At 34.3% G+C, this 19,940-nt stretch overlaps 1 protein-coding gene across 1 annotated transcript; it reads right to left on the reverse strand.

The window, feature by feature from the left end:
- Positions 1–1,311: 1,311 nt before the first annotated feature.
- LOC143080711 (riboflavin transporter 2-like) lies at positions 1,312–12,510 on the reverse strand. Its single transcript, XM_076256707.1, has 3 exons — positions 12,419–12,510; positions 3,168–4,438; positions 1,312–1,796 (listed from the first exon to the last, which is right to left on the reverse strand). The coding sequence occupies exons 2-3, from the start codon at positions 4,419–4,421 to the stop codon at positions 1,596–1,598; spliced, it is 1,455 nt and encodes a 484-aa protein (XP_076112822.1). The 5' UTR covers positions 4,422–4,438; positions 12,419–12,510; the 3' UTR covers positions 1,312–1,595.
- Positions 12,511–19,940: the final 7,430 nt, after the last annotated feature.

Below are 19,940 nucleotides of genomic sequence, written 5' to 3' on the forward strand. Positions count from 1 at the left end.
ATTTCTTAATTTTTGTCCTATGGACAATGTCACATGATCATGATGCTGGGTGATATTTCTGTTTAATAATTTTCCATCTCAAGGTACTCAACTGAGAATGGGTTTTCTCAGTTTTGCAGAGTAAGAAGATGGTGAAATATATCACTGAAGATGAGTAGCAAAAATGTAAAATCACAATAATGCTGAACACCAAGGAAAATTCAAATTGAAGAGTTCCTAATTAAATGGGAAAATCAAAAGCTCAAACAGAAAATAGTGATAAACTGATAATCTATTAACTCTACCAATTCCTCAGCTACATCTTATATCAGGGCAAACCCCCTTTTTAAAAGTTTATTTATAATATTGAAGATGATGACCTCCCTCTTGGTTTCACAGTAATAAATATTATTTAATAAATTAATATCAAAATCACATAAATATATATATGGTCCCATATTGCATAAAAATCACACAACTTAATTACATGTATTTACAAAGCAGTTTACATCTCAAATATCTTGTTATATAGTATATTTATCTTGAACATTCCATGTAAATACAGTAAACCTTTTTGAAAGGAGAACTGATTGAGTTTTACATACTATAAAATTGTATAGAGTTAACAATACTTTAGAAAGTATCTTACAGAAGGAGTTTACCCTGCAAGAATACTTTTACTCAAATACATAGAGCTAGAGTTAACCCAGGACCTCTTTCAGATTTTTGAAAGAAGACAGTTTTGTTTTACATGTATGATGTTACACTCTTAGTTACCAAAGTTCTAGCAACTTAGAAATTATGGATTTTGAACATCAAGAAGATATATTTTTATGTTCTTGTACTATCATGACTATAATAATGCATCAAAAGTACAAATCAAATTTAAACTTTTTAAAACAAATTAAAGCCAAAGTCAGTTAAACTTTCTAAACATTTAGAAAATAGTGGTAGCTAATATCAATATAGGACTGCTAGTAGTGAACACCTATCAAGGATATACATACATTATATCTGATTCTGTGTGCATCTTAGTATCTAAGTTCTCTTCATGCCCAACTTATTCTGTGAAAAGCTGGATAGCCATAAGATATTGTGGGTATTATATAATATTATAATTATAACTTATTTATTCTTTAGCAAATGAACACAGATAGTTAGAAAAAAATATAATCACTGAGGCCCTCACATATAACTTGTATAGTGACATCAACTTGGTATTAGATGTTACTTTAGCCCAGCCATGATTTATAATATATATTTTGATAAATTCAAAGCAAATGACTTTATAATTCTTATTAAAGCTAACCTTCAGACAACATAAAAAATGCATCGTTTCCTACATTAGTAACTTTTTGAAACTAATGATTTCAGACTAATGCTCTTAGGGCAAAAAAAATGTTATATGTATGATTTTGATACACATTTTTGTAGAAAAAGAATTGAAAAAACTTTGATGATAATAGATAATCTTTTAACAAGACAAATCCATATTCATAACTTTTATATAAGATTTTCTTATTTTTTGTAAAATTGAGATCGTTGAAAAAAAGAACATCCAAGTTATAACAAGGTACACCAAAAAAATAAAAAAAAACTATGTATTTACAAAACAATTATGACTGACATGTAGGAGCACTTTCAAACATCTCATACACATTAACCAATACAAATGTGACTATTGCTCCCACGGCTGAACCAACTTGAGATATGCCACCAATCCATAATAAAGCCTTTTTACCTTCTTCTCTGAAGATGCCAGCAATGGAAACTTTTACAAAGGTTAATGTGAACACAACCAATATCCAGGCAGCAATCTATATATAGAAAATAAACATGGTGAAGAAATAATAATTAAATTAAAAACATATTGACAGAGAGTTTACGATGTTATTGTCAAATAATGATGACTATGTTAAATATCAAATTGTTATTGAAATGTTGAGAGGATATCGATTGGTTTGAAATTTTTTGCACTTTTTATCATGTTAAGATACTGGTAATTAAGCTCGTCTAATGTAAATAGATAAAGTAATACATACATGTATACATGTATTCAATTTATCTTATGTCAATTTTAGGTCACTCATTTGTTGGTGCATAAGTATTAGGGTGTTTAACAAAAAGGGTTATTAAGTGGAAACTTTTGTCCTACATTATAACTTAAAATTAAAATGACTAAGATGTGGTCTTACTAAAATTTAAAGTTTTAAATATATCACATACTGAAATTCAATAATTTATTGCAATTTTATGAATTTAGGCCAAATAAATAATACATGTGTTTCCACTAACCCTACCTTTATTCAGTCTATTTTAATTTTAAGTTATAATGTAGGACTTAATAACCCTTTTTGTTCAATACCATAATACTTAGGTACCAACAAATGATTGACCTAAACATTGACACAAGAGGTCTTTGCTCATGTGCTAATTTCTCAAATATTACAAAATTACAAAAACCATTCTCATAGAGACCTAAAAACAATGAAAACAATGGTTCCACAGCTGTCATGATTGTATATATGTAGTTACAGTACCGAAATCATATTTCTGTTAAATAAGTTGCAACATTTGTATTTCTTTCTGTCCATTCAGAGTAAGACTCGGCATGCTCAGGAATTAGAGGTTGACATTTTGTTTAGACATCTGCCTATAGTTGTAGACTGTTGCCCTGAAGTTGTCTTTTGGTTGCTTGTCTCATCAACGTATACCCAACATCTCCTTTTATTCATATAAGAGAAATCTATTTATAAAACCAATCACCTATATATATAAGCTATAATAAGCTATATTAGATCGTTCTTATATTGTACTGTTAAACCACTGTCCCAGATTAGAGGAGGGTTGGGATCCAGCTCCGCCACATTATTTATGTATATGCCTGTCCCAAGTCAGGAGTCTGTAATTCAGTGGTTGTCAGTTTTTTATGTGTTACATATTTGTTTTTCGTTCATTTTTTTATACAAATAAGGCCGTTAGTTTTCTTGTTTGAATTGTTTTACATTGTCATATTGGGGCCTTTTATAGCTGACTATGTGGTATGGGCTTTGCTCATTGTTGAAGGCTGTATGTACATGACGTATATGGTGACCTATAGTTGTTAATGTCTGTGTCATTGTGGACAGTTGTCTCGTTGGCAATCATACCACATCTTCTTTTTTTATATATACATTGTACATACATACCACTATTACAGAGCCTGCTGTTGTGTTATACAGGACTGGATTAGGACTCTCTACAGCTGTAGATATAATATACCCAGCTATGGCAGTTCCTAGGAATGTTAAAAACGATATCACAATGCTTGATTTTACTGTAACAAAAAATGCCACCAAACAGGCAAGAGGATTGGCAATGTTTGCCAAAGTGGCAGACAAATGATAAGCATCATTCCCAAAAGGCAAGGTTGAGTATGTCTGTAGAGATGGCAGTGCTCCATTTGAAAGACAGTTTACCCATGCAGTTAAGACTAAATAATATATAAATAGCTTTGTTGACAATATTTCACGGAATTGAATTATATCTACTGATTTTGAATTTATATCTAATTGCTTGTTCTTCTTCATCAGCTGATTTCTTGAACTTAATGCTGAAGGATTTATAAATTCATTTGAATGATTTCCAGAGTTTTGAGCTGATATACTATAAGGTTGATCTGGGTTCAGTTCATAACTACTCATCATTTGATTATCATTGCTTGACTCTACTTCTTCATAGTCATCTTGATGTTTGACTTTCTCCTTCTTACAGTATGACGTGTAATTCAGAATGGTGAACGACACAATGGAAATGATTAACATTGCACATAGAAAATAAAAGAATTCCTCTACACTAAAACGAATGCTATGATAAATAGGCTGTATACTATAACTCGTCACATTTGTCGTGGAATTAAAGCTAGATATATTTTTACACGTAAGTTGACCAACTCCTTGACCAAGAGCTACAACACTTGGAACAAGTCCACTCAGTCCTTCACCAATGAAATAACCTGTCATGTATTCAGCTTTAAATGTCGCCATGAAAGGTAAAAATAAAACAGATGTTGTACAATCTGTAAGAGCTAGGAAAAACTGAAGAACTAATAATGCTGTGCTGTGAAAATCTCCAGCGATGTATGTTGTTTCCTTCCAGAAAAACGACATAAGTAAACACGAGGTTGCTCCGATGCCCAAGACAGCATAAACTGCAACTCTCTCTTTCATATAACTTTTACAAAACACATACATTGCCGTTACCAAGAGTGGTCCAATGTTAGCCATTTGTATAATGACGGACAAATATGAAGGTAATTTCCATCCCTCTGGGAGGTGTGGCACCATCACTGGAAGTTCTACCCATAATCCATTTATATCTACCCAGGATCCAATACCAAACAGGGCTACTAGAACATAAACTAGGATATTTATGTTTTTGCACTGAAATATATCCACTGCCATGTTGCATCAAATTTCACCTGAAAATAAATAACTTTCAATTAAGTCAAGCAATTATACCTAGTTTTTTTCCAAAACTAGAGGCTCTAAAGAGCCTGTGTCGCTCACCTTGGTCTATGTGCATATTAAACAAAGGACACAAATGGATTCATGACAAAATTGTATTTTGGTGATGGTGATGTGTTTGAAGTTCTTACTTTACTAAACGATTTTGCTTCTTACAATTATATCTATAATGAACTTTGCCCATTAGTAACAGAGAACTATATTTGGTAAAAATTTACATATATTTACCAAATTAATGAAAATTGTTAAAAATTGACTATAAAGGGCAATAACTCCTTAAGGGGTCAATTGACCATTTAGGTCATGTTGACTTATTTGTAGATCTTACTTTGCTGAACATTATTGCTGTTTACAGTTTATCGCTATCTATAATAGTATTCAAGATAACCAAAAACGGCAAAATTTCTTTAAAAATTACCAATTGGAGGGCAGCAACCCAACAACCAGTTGTCCAATTCATCTGAAAAATTCAGGGCAGATAGATATTGACTTGATTAACAATTTAACTTCTTGTCAGATTTGCTCTAGATGCTTTGAATTCATAGTTATAAGCCAAAAACTGCATTTTACCCCTATGTTCTATTTTTAGCCGTGGCGGCCATCTTGGTTGAATGGCCAGGTCATTGGACACATTTTTCAAACTAGATACCCCAAAGATGATTGTGGCCTAGTAGTTTCAGTGGAGATTTTGTAAAAGATTACTTAGATTTATGAAAAATGGTTAAAGATTGACTATAAAGGGCAATAACTCCTAAAGGGGTCAACTCACCATTTTGGTCATGTTGACTTATTTGTAGATCTTACTTTGCTGAACATTATTGCTGTTTACAATTTATCTCTATCTATAATAATATTCAAGATAATAACCAAAAACAGCAAAATTTCCTCAAAATTACCAATTCAGGGGCAGCAACCCAACAACCGATTGACCGATTCATCTGAAAATTTCAGGGCAGATAGATCTTGACCTGATAAACATTTTTATCCCATGTCAGATTTCCTCAAAATGCTTTGGTTTTTGAGTTATAAGCCAAAAACTGCATTTTACCCCATATGTTCTATTTTTAGCGGTGGCGGCCATCTTGGTTGGTTGACCAGGTCACGCCACACATTTTTTAAACTAGATACCCCAAAGATGATTGTGGCCAAGTTTGGATTAATTTGGCCCAGTAGTTTCAGAAGAGAAGATTTTTGTAAAAGATTAATTTAATTTATGAAAAATGGTTAAAATTGACTATAAAGGGCAATAACTCCTAAACGGGTCAACTGACCATTTTGGTCATGTTGACTTATTTGTAGATCTTACTTTGCTGAACATTATTGCTGTTTACAGTTTATCTCTATCTATAATAATATTCAAGATAATAACCAAAAACAGCAAAATTTCCTCAAAATTACCAATTCAGGGGCAGCAACCCAACAACCGATTGACTGATTCATCTGAAAATTTCAGGGCAGATAGATCTTGACCTGATAAATATTTTTATCCCGTCAGATTTCCTCAAAATGCTTTGGTTTTTGAGTTATAAGCCAAAAACTGCATTTTACCCCTTTGTTCTATTTTTAGCCGTGGCGGCCATCTTGGTTGGTTGACCAGGTCATGCCACACATTTTTTAAACTAGATACCCCAAAGATGATTGTGGCCAAGTTTGGATTAATTTGGCCCAGTAGTTTCAGAGGAGAAGATTTTTGTAAAAGATTACTTTAATTAACGAAAAATGGTTAAAAATTGACTATAAAGGGCAATAACTCCTAAACGGGTCAACTGACCATTTTGGTCATGTTGACTTATTTGTAGATCTTACTTTGCTGAACATTATTGCTGTTTACAGTTTATCTCTATCTATAATAATATTCAAGATAATAACCAAAAACAGCAAAATTTCCTCAAAATTACCAATTCAGGGGCAGCAACCCAACAACCGATTGACCGATTCATCTGAAAATTTCAGGGCAGATAGATCTTGACCTGATAAACATTTTTACCCAATGTCAGATTTGCTCTAAATGCTTTGGTTTTTGAGTTATAAGCCAAAAACTGCATTTTACCCCTATGTTCTATTTTTAGCCGTGGCGGCCATCTTGGTTGGTTGACCGGGTCACGCCACACATTTTTTAAACTAGATACCCCAATGATGATTGTGGCCAAGTTTGGTTTGATTTGGCCCAGTAGTTTCAGAGGAGAAGATTTTTGTAAAAGTTAACGACGACGGACGACGACGACGACGACGGACGACGGACGACGACGGACGACGGACGCCAAGTGATGAGAAAAGCTCACTTGGCCCTTCGGGCCAGGTGAGCTAAAAAAAGAGTAAAATGTTAGGTGTGTACTGATTTATATTTACGTTTTAGACATCTGATTAATTATAAATTGTTATCAGCTTTGAACTAACTATCAGTAACTGTGAGTACTCTCAGATCTGTACTTAGTGTCTTTTTGATGTTGGGATATGTAAGTACCCTGCCACATCCACTCTGTGTCTTTGTTAGATCTATTTTTATTTGCATTATGAATCTGATAAGTTAAGCTTTATTCAGCTGATTTTTATAGTTAGTTCTTATGCTGTACTATTTCACCACTGTGCAAGGTTAGAAGGAGGGTTAAGCACTCACAAACATATTCAACTCCACCACATGCTTAATATGCCTATCCCAACTCAGGAGCCAGCTGTAGTTCATTGGTTGTCCTTAGTTCATGTCTGTCATATTCGTTTTTTTATAAATATTTTGCTATAAATTATGCCATTAGTTTTCTCAATTGGATTGTTTCATTGATCAGTATCCCATATGTATACAGCATGGGTTTTTTCATTGTTGAAGGTCATATTGTTGGCTTTTTTTAGCTCACCTGGCCTAAAAGGCCAAGTGAGCTTTTCTCATTACTTGGCGTCCGTTGTCGTCAGTCCAAGATGGCCACCATGGCTAAAAATAGAACATAGGGGTAAAATGCAGTTTTTGGCTTATAACTCAAAAACCAAAGCATTTAGAGCAAATCTGACATGGGGTGAATTGTTAAATAGGTGAAGATCTATCTGCCCTGAAATTTTCAGATGAATCGGATAACCCGTTGTTGGGTTGCTGCCCCTGAATTAGTAATTTTAAGGAAATTTTGCTGTTTTTGGTTATTATCTTGAATATTATTATAGATAGAGATAAACAGTAAACAGCAATAATGTTCACCAAAGTAAGATTTACAAATAAGTCAACATGACTGAAATGGTCAGTTGACCCCTTTAGGAGTTATTGCCCTTTATAGTCAATTTTTAACCATTTTTCGTAAATCTTAGTAATGTTTTACAAAAATCTTCTCCTCTGAAACTACTGGGCCAAATTAATCCAAACTAGGCCACAATCATCTTTTGGGTTAGCAGTTTGAAAAATGTGTCCGGTGACCCGGTCATCAAACCAAGATGGCCGCCATGGCTCAAAATAGAACATGGGGTAAAATGCAGTTTTTGGCTTATAACTCAAAACCCAAAGCATTTAGAGCAAATCTGACATGGGGTAAAATTGTTTATCAGGTCAAGATCTATCTGCCCTGAAATTTTCAGATGAATCGGACAACCTGTTGTTGGGTTGCTGGCCCTGAATTAGTAATTTTAAGGAAATTTTGCTCTTTTTGATTATTATCTTGAATATTATTATAGATAGAGATAAACTATAAACAGCAATAATGTTCACCAAAGTAAGATTTACAAATAAGTCAACATGACTGAAATGGTCAGTTGACCCCTTTAGGAGTTATTGCCCTTTATAGTCAATTTTTAACCATTTTTCGTAAATCTTGGTAATCTTTTACAAAAATCTTCTCTGAAACTACTTGGCCAAATTAATCCAAACTTGGCCACAATCATCTTTTGGGTTAGTAGTTTGAAAAATGTGTCCGGTGACCCGGCCATCCAACCAAGATGGCCGCCATGGCTAAAAATAGAACATGGGGTAAAATGCAGTTTTTGGCTTATAACTCAAAATTTTTAAACCCAAAGCATTTAGAGCAAATCTGACATGGGGTAAAATTGTTTATCAGGTCAACATTTATCTGCTCTGAAATTTTTAGATGAATCGGACAACCCGTTGTTGGGTTGCTGACCCTGAATTGTTAGTTTTAAGGAAATTTTGCTGTTTTTGGTCATTATCTTGAATATTATTATTGATAGAGATAAACTGTAAACAACAATAATGTTCAGCAAAGTAAGATTTACAAATAAGTCAACATGACCGAAATGGTCAATTGACCCCCTTAGTAGTTATTGTTCTTTATAGTCAATTTTTAACAATTTTCATAAAATTTGTAAATTTTTACTAACATTTTCCACTGAAACTAATGGGCCAAGCTCATTATAGATAGAGATAATTTTAAGCAGCAAGAATGTTCAGTAAAGTAAGATGTACAAACACATCACCATCACCAAAACACAATTTTGTCATGAATCCATCTGCTTCCTTTAATATTCACATAGATCAAGGTGAGCGACACAGGCTCTTTAGAGCCTCTAGTTTTGGTTGCCTATAATTGCTTACAATCACTTCTTATAAACGTTCATGGATAGCTGTCTCATTGGCAATCATACCACATCTCAGTTTTTTCATATTAGACATGAAAATGTATTTCAACTTTTATATTCATATAAAATTGAGAATGGAAATGGGGAAGGTGTCAAAGAGACAACAACCCAACAAAAGAGCAGAAAACAGCTGAAGGCCACCTAAGGGTCATCATCACAGCGAGAACATCTGTGTTATATGCATTATTATTTACAAGCTAACATGTACATGTACATGATCTGTCACATGCTGTATTGATTGATCATTTGTGCATGACAAATTGTTAAAAACATGTAAAAGTCAAGCTGAATTTAAAATTCAGAAAATTTATTGCCTAAAAAATCATATCATATAAGTGATACGTACAATAAACGTTATGCCTATCAAATCATTTCATCTTTATATATGTATGTTCGATAAATTTTATCAACATTCAATCAAATATGTTTACTACTTACAAAAGGTTAACACCAGTTTATATTCCTTGGTTGCTATCACATAAAACAAATAAACTGTGTAATATGTAATGTTTTATTTTAAACTATATCTAATGTTAGCTTTTAGACTATATTAAACAACATGTGGCACTTGTAATTGTATGTAGGTTGTACAAAAATAAAAGTAGCATATATTTTCAAACATTAATTGTTGACTGAACAAAAATGTTAGATATTCGCCATTCCATTTAAACTGATAACTTTAATATATATGTAACAGTGGATCTTTTACAGTAGTGTACCCCCTCCCCCCCTTTTAATACTTATTAACTAGTATATAGGTAAAGAATCATCATTTGCATGTCACATATATGCATCAACATGATCAATCATGGTTTGTTTTTTAAAAGTATTTTTTTTTTTTTGCAAAATTTAAATATTTATCACATGATTAAAAGATATGTGATCTAACTACCAAATATGTAATGCAACGCACAGGAATTTTTTAGACGCAGTAAGATGACAACTCCACTGTAGTTACTGTACAATGCTGTACATTGTACAGCATGTACATTAATTATTTACATATTCCTAAATGCAAGAGAGGACAAGTAAAATAAAATGTTTAACTGTTGGATAAGTGTTAAACAAGTGATTATATTTTTTCCCTTAAAAATGTATATAATAAATTAATAATTTGCTGGATTACTTTATAACCAAAAGTTGCTTCTATTGATCAAAACAGATGTTGGTTTTTTTTTAGAGATTCCAATTTACTTTTTATAGTTATTGGTTTTTATTTTCATTAAACATTAAATAAAGAGCTGCTGAACCAACACCTCTTATGTATTGTGCTGGTAGAGTTCCCTTAAGTGGATACCAGATGGTATGCAGGGTTGTCAGATAAAAAAATCAAATACCGCTACATTGACAACAACACTTAAGTAAACTGCATCTTTTATTGTTGACATGTTTCGCCGATTAGATCGGCTTCATCAGGACGAAGTATACAAAATTAGAACCCCTGAAGTACAAAAAAATGGTATCATGTATGTGACGTCATAATTGTCCATTGTTGACGTTGCTATGGGATACTCTATATCATTATGTAATGTTGAACAGAAAATGAATCAAACATAGTACAATGCAAATGAAGTTACTAAATATAGAGTTAATCTATAATTTTTCGAATTGTCGTTAACTTTAAAATGGTTGTAAACTATTATAATGGTAAGTGTATAAATAAAATGTGTTTTTAAACAGAAATTAAATTTGTGTAACATGAATGTAAGTACAATGTCAGTGTACAGTTTTATAAAGTTTCTTCCTAATTTGGACACACTTATAGGGCACACCCCTACCACTTCGACTGGGTTCCCTTTGGCCGGAGGTACTACTTCCAATCGCGTCGGGAATGCCGTAAAGTGGTTTACTGTCGCAAAATTTCTTGGCAATGTTGGTTGAACTGGAAATGGTGGTGGGAAGGATTTATGTTCTTTGTATCTTACTTCTTTTAACTTTAATTTCCTGCAGGTTTTAAATAGTACTGGAAATCTATCTTGGCTGTTTTGTGTCTTTGAAAGATCCTTTTTAAGGTTTCACACTAAAATAATTTTACATTTAATTTTCTGATGGCACAGAATGATGGTACATATAAATCTTGATATATTGGCAGTCCTGTTGTAGGAATGTAGTCCTCTGTTTGTTCTTCATATAAGTTTCCTTTTGTTTGGTGGTTTCTTGGCAGTAATTGATGGTATCAGTTGTTTGTTGGCTTCTTGGAATTCTTCGTTCTTGCTCGGTATAGAGATGGCCGTGGGGTCGGCGCTGTGTGGTATAGGCGGATCCGGGGATGCAGGGGTTCAGATGGAATATCAAAAGATAAATAAAGAGCTGCTGAACCAACGCCTCTTATATTCTCAACATTTTGGTGCTGTGATCAGGATTTGAATAAACTGAAATCGATTTGGAAAGCGAACACAATGGAACAGAAGTGTTGTTACAAGACATTTATGATAATTCAATGATTTGAAAAACAGAGCTTCATCCTATCAAACATGGAATTATAAAGCATCACCTTTTATTCCAACTTCATGTTTTGAAAATCACAATGCCTGCAGAATTAACTTTGCCAAATTTCAGTGGAAATATTTTCGATTGGCAATCTTTCCAGGACTCTTTCAAATCATCAGAACATATGAACCCAAGTCTACCCTGGCTTAACTCACATAATCCATACAGCAAGTATGTACATATGTATGTATGAAAGGAAAGGGGGCACCTGTTATTTTATTTTTTTCATCTGACCTATAAACCATCCAGCGTCAGTGGCAGTACCAGAGAATTAATTCCTACCAGCACAGTTCCCATCATAAGATTTACTTGTCAATTGGGGGAATGAAAGAGTCAAAAAGAGTTTTGAAAGATCCCTCTTGAAAAAAACAAGGAAGGAGCCTCAGGCTCAGGTACCGTGAGTGGGGATTGGACCTTTATGGGGACTTCGGGATCAGGTGTTTTTAAGCTTGGGATTTCGTGATTGACCCTTTCGGGATGTGGGAATTCTTTTTCTAATTTTGGGAAGTCAGGATTTAAATTTATTAAAATTTTTTGACCTCAAGATTTCGTGTTTTTAAGCCAGGGATTTCATGATCAGGACCCCCTCTATTGTTGCTGGTGGTGGTATTATAACAGCTCCAACTGTGTGTGCAAGTCTCAGAAGGACAAATCGGACACACAGATGCATAGTTAAACATAAACCCAGTATTTCTAGAACCACCGCGATGGCGTCATTACATATGATTCTCTTTCAAATGATCCAGACTTCACGACATAAATTTTGACCTTCAATCGTGTATCAGTAAAAGGCCAAAAAAAATTTTTGTTGACATATTTTTTGTTAAAATAAATTACTAAGTGACATATATTCAACTTTATAAACCCATTGTTACCTTTTTCCTTTTACATTAATGATGATGGGTGAATAATGACCTTTAAAAGTTTATTACGCAAGTCACTCAAAATAATCCGGTTTCCACATGCCGGAAATATAAATAAATAAAATAATAAAAGAATCTTATACGGTCTGGGTCTTAAATTTCGGAAACCTATAAGTATCCCTTTTTTACCAATAATTTATAGAAATAAGTTTTAATGACCCTAGTGTCCCTTTTTTACTAAATTTTTAGAAATAAGTTTTAATGAGCCTAACAACTGTATAGTCTCAAACGACATGAAGCTAATATGAGGCAGGCATTACCTGTAAATGGGGACGAAGTCTGTATGAATTATTTTTTTGTAACTTTTATTTTATTTGTCAAAAAAAAAGAAACGGAAATACCGTAACGTTTCCGATTTTGGTTCTGTTGTTAGGGATTTTAGTTGTGACGTTATTTAAATTATGACGTCATATGCAATGTAAACAAAGAAACGCTATCATCAGGTAACGTTTTTTCATATCAAGGAATTATTAAAAATGAAATTGGTATTGCGCGTTTCTTCCTATTTTATACTAGACTGATAAATATATATTTTACTCAAAGTTTCATACAAACGAGACCGGAAAAAGGAAGTATATTGTACATTTCTGCGCAGGTCCGGGATTTCAAAACATGACATAAAAAAAATTGAACGATTTTGAGTTCATTAGTACAATGAAAAATTCGGGAAATTTTCCCGAATTTTTTTTTTTATTGAATTTTCTACTGTTATTGGGGACTTCGTCCCCATATAATAGGTACATGGGGAAAGGATTTACTTTATTAAGCCCTCCCCCTTTTTTCTTCATTATTTTTTATTCTTTTTTTTTTATATTTCACTGTATTTATATGTTTTAATTTCAATTATCTTCACATGAAAAAAATGGATATGACATGTATTCACTATGTCTCTGCTGGTACCTATGAATGCTATGTGGAGTTTCAGTGGCGGATCCGGGGGGGGGGGGGGGGGGGGTTCCGGGGGTTGGACCCCCCTTTTTTTGGCTGATCAATGCATTTGAATGGGAGCATATAGTTGGAACCCCCCTTTTACTCTGTGTTTGGGAACCCCCCTTTTTTAAAATGGCTGGATCCGCCAGTGAGTTTATTACAATAATGTATGTGTACAATAAGAGCTCAAGACCATGGATACCTGAACAGAGAGAATCTTATTGTTGTGTAAAAAAAAATAGGTACATGTAGGCTATTGATAATTAACCAATTGAAGTGTTTTTGATTGATTGATTCAGAATGACGGAACCGACTTCTGTACGCTGTCTTATTGTCTTTTGAACAATGTGCCGAAATGTCTTGATACCTTAGTGTCTCATTGGTGGATCCAGAGAGAGCCCCCCCCCCCCCCCCCTTTATGGGAAAAATATGGCAGATTATTTAGGGAATCACTGAAGCATGACTGGAGCGCCCCTTATAAAAAGTTCTGGATCCGCCATTGTGTATTGTTACCAAGACAGATAAATGTCACATAATTGTATTACTCTGCTTGTCAGTGTTTCTATAGTTGTAACGGTCTATGAGCACTATATATCTGAGACCGTTCACAGACAATCTTTCATTCTTCGTGAAATTGTTTTTATCATGTGTATATAAATGTGGCCTACAGAAGTTCAAGAATGGTTATTACCTTGCTATATGTGCTGTTCAAACCCTTAATTTTAATTGCATACAAATACTAATAAGATGTAATATTCTATACTATTAAACGAGAAGACCTCATTTTGTGTGTCGCTTCTCTTCCTTCCACAATAAATCAATCATCATGCCTCTGTGTCCTATAGGTAACATGCATAGTTGCATTTGTCATCCATTCTTATGATTATTCAGATTGAGTTATTTTGTGAGGAAAACGACAAAAAAGGAGTCCGGATATGATTCCGTCATCACACTGACTTTGAGTCATAGATAAGACTTCCGGTTTCAAACATGCACAAATACAACCAATCGTATGATAGATGACAAAAAATGAAAAATAAATAAGCCAATCAGAGCGTTCTCCATATCATGGTGTTTAGATCGCAAGAACAACAACTATGTGGGTCGTTTTCAAAAAATGTCGATTTTTCAGTACACCCATGCTAACTTTTTTATTTCTAATGGAAATTTCAGTTGTAATGGTTTCTTCTTCTTCTTTCAGGTAAGGAACCGAATTCAAATCTTGAATGTATGAGGTCCCGCGAAAACTAACGCAATGTCGGACAACACAGAAAGTTTTCTCTTGGCTATTTACAGGATAAAACGTTCTCTATATATATACAAATAAAACTATTTACAGGATGTTACTGTCTAAATTTTAACAGAGCATGCCTTCAGGGCAGCTCTGAATCCATCAACTGTGTCAGCTGATGTTGCGGATGTTGGCAGTTGGTTCCAGTCTCTAATGGTCCTTGGAAAAAATGATTGTCCGAAGGCGTCTGTTGTGGCCCTTTCTTGGAAGAAGCGGTTTTTACCTCTGGTCCGGCTATCGTTTGGCGTTAGATATTGGTGCCTATCTATGTCTATCAGATCATGTTTGATTTTGAATAGCATGCATAGCCTATTTTGTTTCCTGCGGTCTTCAAGGCTTTCCCATTTCAAAGATGTTACCATTTTTGTTACACAGCCAGGTGTGCGGTCTGTGTAGTTGTTGTTAACAAATCTAGCTGCTCTTTTCTGTACCTGCTCGATTGCTTTTATTTTAGCCTGTTTCGTAGGATCCCATACTGTGCTAGCATACTCAACTGAAGGTCTTACTATTGTTGAATATGCTGCTGCTTTGACCGGTTTAGTGCAATCTTTTAGGTTACGTCGTATGAAGCCTAGTGTTTTGTTTCCTTTTCCCACTATGTTGTCGATGTGTCTGTCCCAGGTTAGATTATTGCTGATAGTAACTCCCAGGTATTTACTAGCTTCAACGGTGTCCAGTGTGTGTCCGTGTAATTTGTAATTAGTTGGTATTACAGGACGGTTCTTGGGTTGTATTCTAATTACAATGCATTTTTTTGCATTGAAGCTCATTTGCCACTTATCTTCCCAATCCTCTAATGATGTGAGATCTTTTTGTAGTAGGTCACTTTCTGCTTGGTTACTGATGGTTCGATAGAGGAGGCTGTCGTCTGCAAAAAGTTTGGTCTCTGATGATGTTGCTGTTTCTGGCATGTCGTTTATGTAGGCCAGGAACAGTAGGGGTCCAAGGACTGTTCCTTGAGGAACACCAGAGAGTACTGGTACTTGTTCAGAGACAGCTCCTTCTAGAATAACGCTTTGCATTCTGTTTTGTAGGAATGATCTTATCCACCTGTTTGCTTTAGGATTTACTCCGTAGTACTCAAGTTTATGTAGTAGGCGATGGTGTGGCACTTTATCAAACGCTTTAGCAAAATCTAGTAGTATGATATCTACCTGGCTGTTACCTTTTAATTTCGATGCAATATCATGAATGGTGATGAGTTGGGATTCGCAAGATCGTCGTTTGCGGAATCCATGCTGTGCATTTGTGAGGATTTTGTATTTGTCGAAATGGTCCATTACGCTGCTGTGTACAATGTGTTCTAGGACTTTGCATGTAATGGAGGTAAGTGATACAGGCCTGTAATTTGATGCCAAGTGTCTTTCATCCTTTTTGAAGAGTGGGACTACATTTGCATCTTTCCAATCTTGAGGGACTTCTCCGGTGTTGAGGGATGCTTGGTACAGTTTTGTAAGAATTGGAGCAAGTTGGTCTGCTGCTGTCTTTAGTATACAGGATGGTATAGCATCTGGTCCAGTAGCCTTATGTGGTTTCAGGTTCTTCAATAATTTATGAACTCCTTTTACATTGATTTGTATGTCAGCCATGGTGGTATATGGACTTTTCCCTTTATTTGGGAAGTTGTTCAGGTTCTCTTTTGTAAATACGGACTGGAATTGGTCGTTAAGGATATTAGCTTTGCTTTTGTTGTCGCTTTGGAGGAATCCCATTTTGTTCTTCAATGGTGCTACTCCTGTCCATTCCTGACCTTTGCTTTTAATATAGGACCAGAATTTCTTGGAGTTGTCCTTGTAGTTGGAGCTGACTTCTTCCATGTATTTCTTATTGGCTTGTCGTATTTCCCATTGTACTTCTTGTCGTAGTCTCTTGTATCTGTCTTGGTCTCTTTTCTTTTTGGTTTTCCTAGCTTTCTTGTGCGCTTTTTGTTTTTGGTTGATTTTGCGTCTTATTGCTGTGTTCATCCATGGGTGGGTGTGTCTACCTTGAGTCATTTTTGTTGGTACTCGCTTCTCAATGGTTTTTTGAATTTCTGATTTGAAGCTTTGCCACATGGATTCTACAGTTCTGTTGCAGGTGTTTTTAAAGGATGTCTTGAATGTTTCGAGGTCTTCCTTTATCTTATATATATCTGCTTTTTTCCACAGGTATATCTTTCTTTTAACTGGTTTGGGTTTTAAAGGTTTACATGCTATATCAAGTAAGACGATGTCATGGTCGCTGTTTCCTATTGATGGTAATGGTTTACATCTTAGTTTGAATGATGGATGAGAGGTAAGTATTAAATCCAAGGTGTTTTCTTTACGTGTTGGGAAATCTACGATTTGTTCTAAACCATTATCAGCTACGGTGTCTAAAAAAGCTTGACTGGTTCTTGTGGGGTACTGTCTATGTGTGATGGTCTGTTCTTGCCAATTTATATCTGGTAGGTTGAAGTCACCTCCAATCAAGAAGATGTTTTTTTGATGTTTTGATTTGATGGTACTTATTTCCTCTTTAACTGTATTAAGGTAGGTGTCATCCGTTTTATCTGGAGGGCGATAAAATGCACCAATAAGCATTTTCTTTTTTCCTTCTAAGGCGATTGTACCAGTTAATAGTTCTATCTCACCGCTTTTTGTTATGTTCCCTAGTTGTAATGTTTGTTTGTCTGCTATCAAATCTCCCCCATGTGGGTCTTTGGGACGATCCCTTCGTTCAATATCATATTTAAGGTAATCAGGAAAAATTTCACTTGATTTAATGTTTGGATCTAGCCATGTTTCTGTGCCTATTATTATGTCCGGATCAGTTGACTCTATAATTGCCTCCAGAAGTTTACCCTTTTTTCTTAGACTCTGGAAGTTGATGTTCAGCAGTCTTAGTTGTTTCTTAGGGGTTGGTTTCGTTTTGATGAAAGCTTGTCAGATTTGTGATTCAGAACATTAATAATAAACACACCTTACATTTATTTTGATAAGATTAAACTGCATTTAAGACCCATTTTGGGGGTATTTGTCTGCGTACAGTGTCAGAAAATCACATTTCAAATGATTTTTTTGCGATTTTCTGATCGGCTTGATATCTGCAAAAGGGACTTTTTAAGAACGTTAAATATTAATACTTTAACGAAAAATCGTAGCTTCTATATCATTGTATGTAACATATTATCTACAAACTAAATCGAATCTGCGTACAGGAGGTTCATGTCTTTCCTGTTACCGCTACTTAAATCAGCCGTTAAATTATTCTCCCTATGAATATTGAATCAGTCAGTGTTGATCTCAAAAGTACAAAGTAATCTTTACATTTAAAACGCCTCGTTTCCTGAACGACAGTGTAGAGAAAAGAAATTTCAAGACATTTAGTGAAAAAAATATAGCGTACTTTTTTTCATGTCTATGCTGTTACCACCAATTTTGATTAAATACACCAACAGTACACTTGTAAAAAGTGCAATAACGTGTTGGAAACCAAATTCACAATAGAAAAACATAATCACTTCACCAAAGGGAGTAGTTATTTCACAACAGCATTCAAAAACGAAGAAATTTGTCTATCCTGTTATGTCTATCCTGTTACTATGGTTGCTATGGTTACAGTAACAGGATAGACAATTGTAGACAAAAACGTCGTTAATTTTTTTATCTTAACATATAGGTGCAAAACGAATGAAATATTTCGTTGTTTGAAGTCATCTTAAGGTTATAACGTCTTAATCTTCCCAATTAAGCATTCGCAGGTGCAATACTGATATCGGTAACAGGATAGACAAATAGGTAACAGGATAGACTTTTGTATAGTAATATATCAGAAACGTACGTTCCTGTTACCAATGAAATATAGAGAAAAGTAAACTAACTTATGAGGGATTTACTTGATGTTGGGTTTATTTGAAAGGGTGAAAAAATGCCGAACAATATAAATTGCTATCTTAGACTTGCATTACTGGTGGTAATTTTTACAACCTTTGAAAACCAATTTTTAGAGGCATTTTTCAGTACAACCTGGAAAATTGGCAAATAATCTATCATATTACAGAATGAATATATATAGAAGTTTATTCTCTTGAAAACCATCTATTTGTCTACGTAAAACAAGCTTAACATTTTATCTAAACTTTTTCTTAATAACCCAAAATGTCTTTTGAAAATGGTAACAGGATAGACAAAATAATGTACCACCGATCAAAAAATGTTTCATCATATTCTTGTATGACATAATTAAGATTGCATCTTTTAATATGTTGTTCTTAAAGAAATGTTTGTTTTGATTTGCTTATGTAGAGGGTTGTTTGAATAAGTAACTTTTAATATTTTTTTCAATTTCAAAATTCGACATTTTTTGAAAATGACCCATATACCTCCTTACAGAGGACAATTATTTTTCGCGTTTATCTACATGTGAACTACGATTATACAAAATTAATATATAGAGACTCTCTGTATTCTGTCTACTGTTTTCTTTGAAATGATTACTATTTAAGGGGTCATACCATTTGCATATATATATATTAAAATAAGTATAACATGTGACACATTTACAACAAATCGCATGATAGATAACAACAAGAACGTGTCCCAAGTACACGGATGCCCCATCTGTACTATCATTTTCTATGTTCAGTGAACCATGAAAAAGGGGTAAAATTTCCAATTTGGCATTAAAAGATCATATCATAGGGAACATGTTTACTAAGTTTCAAATTGATTGGACTTCAACTTCATCAAAAACTACCTCGACCAAAAACTTTAACCTGAAGCGGGACGAACGGACGAACGAACGTTCGGATGCCCAGACTAGAAAACATATTGCTCATAAATGGGGCATAAAAATTTATTGTTGAAAGGGAAAATAGTGATTTGGCAAAAATGAAAGTAAGATATGGATTAGAGGGAGACAGGACCTTTTTCGGGGCGTCGGGATTGGGTGTTTTTAAGCTCGGGATTTGGGGATTGGTCCTTACGGGATCCTGGAATATATTTTTCGATTTCAGGATTTTGGGATATTAATTTCTTTAAATTCTGCACCTCGGGATTTCGGGATCAGGATCCCTCCGACCACCCCTCAAATAAACCTTAGTCAGTCATAGTCATCTATACAAGATTCATATCCTACTATTAAGGCTCTCAAAAGAAAAAGCACTGGTGGATTGTCCTTGAAGCATATTTTATTAGACTTATAATGGTCTATATATATTTACAGTTACATTTATTTGATGTTTGAAACGGAGCAAATTTTTAATTTGATTTGCCTTTTTTTTATTCGAGCGTC

The sequence above is a fragment of the Mytilus galloprovincialis genome, chromosome 6, assembly GCF_965363235.1.
Source record: "Mytilus galloprovincialis chromosome 6, xbMytGall1.hap1.1, whole genome shotgun sequence".
NCBI lineage: Eukaryota > Metazoa > Mollusca > Bivalvia > Mytilida > Mytilidae > Mytilus > Mytilus galloprovincialis.

Coding starts and splice junctions, on each gene's coding strand:
- LOC143080711 (XM_076256707.1), bottom strand. CDS start 4,421: ATGGCAGTGGATATATTTCAGTGCAAAAACATAAATATCCTAGTTTAT. Junction 1,797..3,167: donor CAGCAGGCTCTGTAATAGTG/GTATGTATGTAC, acceptor TTCTATATATAG/ATTGCTGCCTGGATATTGGT.